This window comes from Trichoplusia ni, chromosome 2, assembly GCF_003590095.1.
Source record: "Trichoplusia ni isolate ovarian cell line Hi5 chromosome 2, tn1, whole genome shotgun sequence".
Classification (NCBI taxonomy): Eukaryota; Metazoa; Arthropoda; class Insecta; order Lepidoptera; family Noctuidae; genus Trichoplusia; species Trichoplusia ni.
In genome coordinates, this window is record NC_039479.1 from 17,104,789 (window position 1) to 17,114,229 (window position 9,441).

A 9,441-nucleotide genomic window follows, 5' to 3' on the forward strand; every position below is an offset into this window, starting at 1 on the left:
TATGTCACTATTGTCAATAATGACATCTTAATGTGGGTTCAGGATTGCGGTTTTTGGCGCATGCGATGCATTACGACCAAAAAAATTTTTGAATAAAGCAATGCCCATGAACGTTAAGAAAATGTTGCTGAAGGTATTTAAGCTAGTTTAAAATACTTATAATTATGTATAGCTTTAGAATAACCTCTATCTATGAATTATTTTCATAAAATGTTTGTCATCGTATTTCGCAAAACATAAATGACTTAGAGACGGTCGCATCCGCTGTCGATGCACATCCGGAAAGGTGCCATCTCAAATAAAAGCGCAGATATAATTCGTCATATTATTCATATAAAAATCAGTGCAAGATCGGCAGATGCGAAAGGATTGCACACATGTCGGCAAGGTGCGATCGCTATATGGCTTGCGCCAAACACTTCTAAAAGCAAACAATCCTCTAGAATATTAGCTCAGGCATCTGTTAACTTAAACATTTCACTATTTGACCCTTTTACAATATCATCTTTATAAAATTTTAATGCTTATGTCATGCCTTTTTCTTGTTTGATCCTCGCAGCTACTTTGTATATGGTAATCCTTATTTAACGAAGCCATGTTAGCGACTACCATCAAGAACAAGATTACAACCTGGACAACAAATTGAGAATAAGCCATGCCTCTTCGAACAGTAATCGCAGTCATAATATGCAAGAGATTTAAATGCAATAAAAATTGTGAATGTATATTAAGCTGAAGGACTTGTAGTTATTTTTGCCGCAGACATAGCAAGGAGTCGGATTCTGTGGAGGTCCTCGACGCGTGGCGCGGTGCCTTTTAAAGCAAGACTCGGTTCCAGTTTAGTAATTAAAGTTACAACTTTATCGATCAAAGACTTTCCAATACACGAGGGACCACCGGGCCGCGTATCTGCATCGGCTGGAACCAACGGTATATAAATATTAGCTAGGCAGAGTCCACGTAATGGAACTGTCAGCCGATCGCTCCTTGTCTACCAATAATCCTACGGATGAGTTTATTACCAGCAAACTGCCCACGTAGTTGGGCGCACTTTCGTTGGGACACGTCGACGAATAAGGATAACAGTCCATTTATTTACAAGTTAAACAAGACCTTATTTTTTTGTCGATGCGACATACGCTTGTACACTTTTTGTGGTTTTATCTTCATTGTATATACGCGGTGATAAACAACGAGATGAGTTTATCAACGGGCTTCTTGGACACGACGATCTCCTCGCTATTTAGATACACTCAATCAAAAAGTATTTCCATTGCAATTTTCACAATGGGTCCCATTCAGTTCATTGTTATTTTCGTTTTAAACCTTCGGAATATGAATGATACAAAGCCTGTAATTATCGGTTATGGTTCCGTTTGCTCTTTCGTAGCTTATTGTGTTCTGTAGATGTCTCTATTTTGCGATTTTCTAAGGTGTGGGCTGGCTAAATGTTATTTGACGATAGTATTGTGAGCACGCCCGCGGCGCCATTGTGCCCTTCGATGTATCACTCCCACATTTTTATTATACTTTGCGAATTCACTTGCAGGAAGGAGATTTTGAACTAAGATGATTGATGGTCTTAATATTCGTTCTGGGATTCGATTGTTCATATGTGAGAAGTTATTCGACTCTGGGGAAAAAGCGAATATAAATTACATACGACGAATGACTTTTTACAGATGTCAACTGTAAAAAAATACATTACATTACATACATTGTATTTTCGTGCATATTCGTTGATTGCGACATTGAATAATGTGTTTTAATTTATTCGACTAGGTGGTTGTTGTCATAAATAACTTTATGACACTGTGTGGGTACGTTTTCAAAGTGTCAATATATGTATGCATGTAGGTATGTATGTACGCTGCTCAAACCTCTTTAATATCGAATTATGATGCTGTTACGTTCATACAATGTACCAGTACAATGACAAAAACAAAACTCAGGTAAAAATGGATGAGAATTTAACATTCATAGTTCTCGGAGGCGACACGGAGTCTATTAAAATCACTTTAGCGCCTTCTTCAATGGATGATTGAAAGCTTCTAAACAATTCATTCTTCCCTCTGTCTCAATGGCCTGGCCCATATTCCTTGTGTAATCTTTTTAAAACACAATGGCTGTGACAAAAGCGAGCCCTTCACTATTCAAGTGCGTGTAAAATACTGTCGCCTCGGTCTAAATTAAGGTAACCTTTTTCAGTTATTCACTGAAGGCAATGCCGCCCAGAGTGCAGGTTTTATACCACTTAACTGTTGATAAATGAGCACTGTAACCGATATTGGATCTTATCTCTAACTCTATAGAACCCATTTTAGATTGTTGGTCACTTCGCGAGTTTTGTTTTAGGTATTCTATTGGCTACGGTCTCTTGTTGTTACCCTAAATACAATGCAACTCGTTTCTCAAATTTTATTTTACCGACCGTAATAAATTCTGGACTTGTATTGTGGACCGCATGGGATTCCACTTGTGCCCTTAACTTGAATTTAATGAAAGTTACATTGTTTACGTAACAGTGAAAATAACAAAACTCAAAACAGCTGATCCACAGGCGCCATCACTCTTTGTAGTTTTTATAGTATTAAAATCCAGCTCAAAAATGTTGACGAGATTTTACATTGTCAGTAATCGTAATACTGCTTTGGTCTAAATAGTCATTTTATAAGCTTATTCGTAATATCGCTACTGCATAATGGTATCATTTATTGGTCATAACGCAAAAGTGCTTTCTTGATTCTTGTTCTTGCTATTAGTAGTATACGGATATCGCAAGAATTAAACGTAGATTATGGAAATAAAATGTGCGTTAACTACCTTCAGACTATTTCAAAGCTTGTAAAATACTATGTCAGCGTAATATTAGAGTTAAATTTTATTTCTGTAACTATGTAATACCCATAAAATTAATTGAAACTATTCTAAACCAAAATGGTCAAGATATTAAAATTCAATGGCACGTGTACAGGTTCTCTGTATTAGTACACCTTTCAAATAATATTCCAGGTACGGGCCCAAAAAAAAGATTAAAGTAGGGGAGTGAGGGGTCCCATCCATTTTTTTGGTAAAGGTGGGCCCATAAAACGCCGTGCGCATGCCCGTAGCGCTCATTCGCTAGATCGTTCTCGAGAAGATCGAAGCTCCCAAAAGCTCTCTATAATTATTACCTGCCGCGTGCGCAACTCAAGTTACACCGACCTTGCAATCATTTATCAAAATGCTTCAAGGAATCAAACCGTCCGAATATCAAGTCGCTTACACGAGGAGCGAAGTTCCAAAAATGGTGCCCATTGCACCAGCTACTGAAAGAAGATATCTGCCTTTGGATATGCAAACTGATAAGAAGAAATATACGTACAAGAATACCGCGTATACCGGTGTTCAGTCAGCTTCCATCGCGAGGAGGAATGCTCGCGAGAGGAACCGTGTGAAACAAGTGAACGATGGATTCAACGCTTTACGGAAGAGGTTACCTTCAGCTGTCATTGCTGCACTGTCTGGAGGTGCTCGACGTGGATCCGGGAAGAAACTCAGCAAAGTGGACACACTCAGAATGGTCGTGGAATACATCAAGTATTTACAGAACTTGTTAGACGAAAGCGATGCTTCGCTTGGAGTCACAAACACATCTCCAATGACAGAGACTCACTTGCCGTACGAAGTGGACGAAGGAATCTTCGGTGATAATTCTCCTTATTCGGAATCAGTGCCATCTCCTGCGGGTTCTGACTGTTCTTCTGGTGTGTCATCAGCCTACTCAGGTGGCTACATCCCTAACAACTACCAACCTCAGCAAGAACAAGTTAGCCATATGGATGAAGATGATTTGCTCGACGCAATCACGTGGTGGCAACATAAGTGAGAAAAACAAGTGAATGTGCGTGAACTCTAGTCTTATATTATAAGGAACTTTGAGTAAAAGTGTACACTATTACATGATAGTTGAATAATTATAATATGTCGTCAGCTAATCTTGTACATTATAAATTATTTTATGGCTGTGACTGTACTTGTAAAGAAATATATTCGAGTTTATACTCATATTGTAAATATGTACAAAAGAATATTAATATAAATGAAAATAAACAATTTTTACGAATACTTTCTTGTTTTAATCTGATTATTTATCTTGTATGTTTTTAAATAACAGGTACCTAAGTGTTAAGTCAGAAAATTATGAATGTTTTTTACTGGCAAATCCTTTGAATTAATATGAAGTTTATATTTAAGTTTTCGCTGAGAAATAGTTAGCCTGCAGACGCTGTTCTAGGTATGGTTTTCCTAAAATTATGTTTATTTATAGGTTATGAAACTATAAATTGAAACAACTTGTTTAGCCAATCGCATACACCGTATTAAACTACCGTAGTAACACTAAGGATTAGTATGCTTAGATTCACAACATCGATCAGTATTATTTATGAATATTTTTCGTAAGAACTAATATTTCGACGAAACCATAAATGTACTTTACATTATTAAAGTAAACATGGTTTATTTTTATTAATTTGACGGGGAAGTAATATAAATATAACTTATAGACGCAAAAACGCAGTTAGTTGTGATCTAAGTACTCCTCTAGTCTATATTTTTTTTAATTGTCTAACAAAGAACTTGAATTTAGTAGTTTTGAAAATTAGTTAACAAGTGCAATTCAATATTAATATGAATTTTTCCACCAAATACGCGTACCACCATATTCTTCAAAGCGTTCAAATTTTATAATGATAATTCGTAATTAGTAATCAGGAACAAAAAGACAATCTTATAAAAAGGTATAGAAGATATACCCCAAACGGAAAAAAGAAGTGGGTAACACTTTATGTGTATGTTGATTGAGTCCGAAATACGCATTATAACTTAACGAACAGTTGGTTTACATGCACCGAGGCTCACAATTCGCAATCAAACGAACATCAAAGTGCTAACAAGAGAAAAAAGAACGTAAACAAATAAATTACCCTTAATTTTGTCATTAAAAGAAACGGTAAATGAGATACGAAACTTCGTAGAGATAGCGTGCAGAATTATTTTATCTTCGTAGATTTAAAACAGTACTGATATCGCAGGCCTTGATTAAGCCATCGATGCTCATGCGCAGCTCCGGTACATTGTTATACAAGATTAATGGTGTTCACCAAGATAAGGAGGTGGGAGCTAAATGCATTTACATGTGCGAATAAAAAGACACTGATAAAGGGACAAAGAAGCTTGGAACGAATAAAAATGGTACCATTTATTGTGACACACATGGATGCGGTGTTTGGAGCGCAGAGTACGGGGGAAAAAGTTAATTGGTCGCCCTTTTAAGGTGGCAAACTTTAAATATTTTAATAAATCTTCTCCATACTGTCTTAATTCATTGTATTTTGCATTGATGGTTATAAGAAGATCAAAAGCCTTGATTTTTATTATTATAACCTGTTAACTTTTTCTCTAAACTAGAGTCACAATTTCTTGGACATATGTCAGTTTCAGAGCTCAACGTGTGCAGCTAAACAAGGCTACGCACTATATTTCATGTTGTCCTCCAACATAAATTAACATTAGTCTTAATAAAACTTTTAATAGCTCGCGTGTCTTGCCATCCGTGTGTAAAACAAACAGATTTATATGCAATCGCAGATTGTGGTTTACGATTATGGAAAATGCTGATAGAAGAGGAAGCTAACGAGTAATTAAACCTAATGCGAGTGACTGCAGACGTTAACTCACGTAATTGCCTTTAATATTTTTACGAGGGGCGACAGTTGCCGGCACGTGGGAAAGTGTTCGCGAATGTACAAAGAGCCATCCGTGTTCCTTCTTTCAGTTCAAAAGATTAGTTCTTTAAACGAAGATTTACATTTGTGCTGCTTTTATTTGCTTCCGTTTTCTATAAAAAAGGAATCGAATGCTACAAAGGAATCGAATGATTTTGGCGAATTCCGGAAACTATTAATTCTCTATGTATTGTATCGATAATCTTATTATTTAGGGCACGTGAGCTTTGTTGTGTTCGTGATATTTGCGAAAACTTGACGATAAGGGCGGGTATTAAGTACTTTTGTGTAGTTTAATGGTATTTGCTTTGGTTAGGGACAATATTAACGCAAATAAATGCAAAGTTCTCGATGGAATATTTCCAATATTGTATTAAGTTGTTGCCTTAAAAACATCTAGTATAAAACCCATTTCTTACGTTCAGAAATTGTTTTGTCATTTCCATGCAATTTTACTTTTATAATTACTGACGAAGTGCAAAATGTTACGGATTACATTGGTTAGAAAAAAAAACCTACTGAACTAAGAACCAAGAAGCTTACTACGAAAAATATTTGTGTAAACTGTAACTTTAAATAAATTATCTCTTTAGATCAGTGGGTCCGTTAAAGTATCTTTGCGATGATCTCTCGTTTGTTGCCAGAGTTGCTATTGTTCATAATTCGCTTAAGTTGCGGTACACACAACACTAAGCGGTTATCATTGTTGTAAACTAATCCCTTTCATCCTATTCAATAAGTGCGGTCATTTGTTACATTTTAATTTGTCTTTCACTCTCTCTGTTATTGTGTTCATAATTAATTGTTGCAAATGCTGGCTGGAAATTGATCAATCGATTTAATTTTAGAACGCATTTCTCTTTATTCTATAAAAAGTTTGGTGTCCTTCATTTTGTTCTCAACATTGACCGCTATTATAGTTGCAGTACCTAGTAACGTGTAACATATCATATTTTTCACTTAATGCACAATGCACTTCAAAACGATTTATAATAAGGTTTTTTTTTGTTCTAAGGATCACTTAGCTTTCTCAACCAGCAGGTATACTGCAGGCAGCGATTGGCACGTCATGAGATAGGCCTATGTCTAGCAGTGAACTGAGACGTGCTGATGATGATGATGAAGGTTCAGCCTCTTCACCTAAGCTTCACAAACTAACGAGTAATAATAACGAATATTATTCATCCGTCACTAACTTTTCAATTTTTTACGAATTAAATTTAGCTACTTATAATTTCGTAACTTGAAACATTCTAAAAACGGTTCAGTTTGTCGGTACGATATGTGAAGACATAATTGGTATAGTGATACGGGACAAGCAAGGGCCATCACTTATGCAAATGGTTTATGGCCCGTCTCAATTCCGACTTCGGACCGCATGATTTATCACGAATCGTTACATTACATACATAATATCGTATACATGTAGATGCTTTGATCTTAAAAACCGAATTTAAGATTTTATTAATAGTTTTATGATTGATCATTATTAATTAATCAGGCTGTAAAATTATTTATGGGATGTAAAACGATGATATATGATAAGTGCGATTCGCACGTTGGTGTTAATTGTTTTAAGTATTTTTTTCTGTAATAAATAATTAAATCAAATTTGTAATAGACTAAGATTTAAAAACATTGGCGCTTCGAGACGTTTTTAATGGGACAAGCCAGGTAAACCAAGTCAACATACTAACGAAAACCACCCCTAACTTAAACTATTCATATCTCAGAAAACTATTGAAAGCCTTGAAATCCGCAAAAAAATATACAGTAGTAGTAATTCGCGGTATACAAAAAATATTTCTCTTGTCTATTTTGTGATTATGAAACTTAATGAAACAATGTTTTTAGGTGCATTTTCTGCTTTCATTATGCCGCAGATACGCCTACCTTCAGGACATATAAAGCCAACAAAACACCAATAAAACGATCATAAAAACAACCAATACAATTAGCACAAACACAATTTCCATCACCAATCAATTCCGCCACCAATACCAACAGTTAGCATATAAGTTAAACTGTCGGAAAGAAGAAATAAGGCTAGCGGCGGACAGGCTCTCGTATATAAATAATTGTCGGATACCAGCTTCCTCTGGCGAGCAGGCCGCTGGGAACAAGATGTGATCGACGCCGGGTCATGGGTATCAATCCTGCAATCGGAGTAAGGATATTGCAAGTGAGAACAATTGTTTTGTTGTGATCTTGTTTTGGTTTAATTTTTATTGGTGTTTGTTGTTTGTATATACGACATTGTACGGTATCTTAGAATTTGTAGTAACTATCGTGAAAATGCTGTGTGTACCAATAATAGGAATACATATAAGAAACTATGTTATTCCTGTATTGATTTGTACCAAATGTGTGTTATGTTGTTGGTATATCAAATAAATAAATAGAATGATTCATAATTATTTGATGCAAAGGTTTACTGATGCGTATTTATCGGAATTGACCGACTAACTTCGGACCCAACGGGAATCCTTAATCATGATTTGACGTAGCCGCTTTGATCAGCGTTGCATCATTTAATAAAGTATCTTAGATATTAAATTGTGACGCTTTGACTGGAAGTGTGAGAATGAAAGTACAAGCCGTAATACGAAATGAAGGCCAAATGAAGCCCTAGGTAAAGCAAAGGCCTCATTTTAATGTAACTTGGGCAATAAACCATAATAACTTGCATCACTTAATATTCTTAGATAAATGAATTGAAGTAAAAAAATGACAAAAAAGGGAGCGTGCTACGTAAACGATTATGAATGGGTAACAGATATTCTAAAATAAACCAAAATCTTCTTCAAAAGAACAATATTCGCATCTGTCGACCAGTAGCAGATTCTATAGAAGACAATTACAACTTATAATTAGTTGGTTTTGAGGCAACGTGCCCACTTGACCGCACGCTACAAAATATTGAGTTACATAAAAATATGAATAGTGTTATCCGATAGGTGTTAATTCAAAACTAGCTCCGTATTGTGAATGAAATGAAATGTAATTATTGTTTTTGTTTCCCAAAAATGGCATGCTTAAACATGAAAAGTTTAAAACATCTTTCCGTTTTTTTTGCAATCGGAAGATACACTTTTGTGATGTGCAATTTGAGAATGATTTCCGCATGGAATACGCCAAATAACTAACTCTCATATTGCTACGTTTTTTCAACGTTTCCTCCGTCTTTTTAAACACTCCACTGCGGTTCGATTTGTTTGAAATTGTCCGGGTCCCACTCTAAGGGTACATTGTATCGACTGTTATTTTCTCTTGTAATTTCGTACTTGAAATTGCGCAACATCGTTTACCACGTACTTTAGTGGCTTCTATACATTATGATTTCCATAAAAAATACCTTTTCAAGATACCGACATTTTATTCCCTTTTAATGGCACTTAAGTTGGAAACTACCGAAATTGTATTTTATTAGGTTTGAAGCGCGGAATGTGTGAGTATGGGCTACCGAGTCTAATAAATATCAGTAGATTCATATAGACTGTCGGCTACCTATCGTATATTATAAACTAACACATTTACACACGGTAACATTCGTAAATATTGCCGTGCATGTGTTTATGTGATAAGATAGTGATGCGACACAACACAGGTAATCGAATAATTCGGTTTAAATTTCAAGGAGCAAGAAAGTAGCAAAATTACAAAATTTACACCA

General features: G+C 35.6%; 1 protein-coding gene across 1 annotated transcript; it reads left to right on the top strand.

The window, feature by feature from the left end:
- Window positions 1-2,702: 2,702 nt before the first annotated feature.
- LOC113508472 (achaete-scute complex protein T3-like) lies at window positions 2,703-3,959 on the top strand. Its single transcript, XM_026891538.1, has one exon. It carries the CDS (start codon window positions 3,224-3,226, stop codon window positions 3,866-3,868), a length of 645 nt encoding a protein of 214 aa, XP_026747339.1. The 5' UTR covers window positions 2,703-3,223; the 3' UTR covers window positions 3,869-3,959.
- Window positions 3,960-9,441: the final 5,482 nt, after the last annotated feature.

Bases quoted from the DNA above. Each gene is read 5' to 3' on its own strand.
- LOC113508472 (XM_026891538.1), top strand. From the start codon at position 3,224: ATGCTTCAAGGAATCAAACCGTCCGAATATCAAGTCGCTTACACGAGG.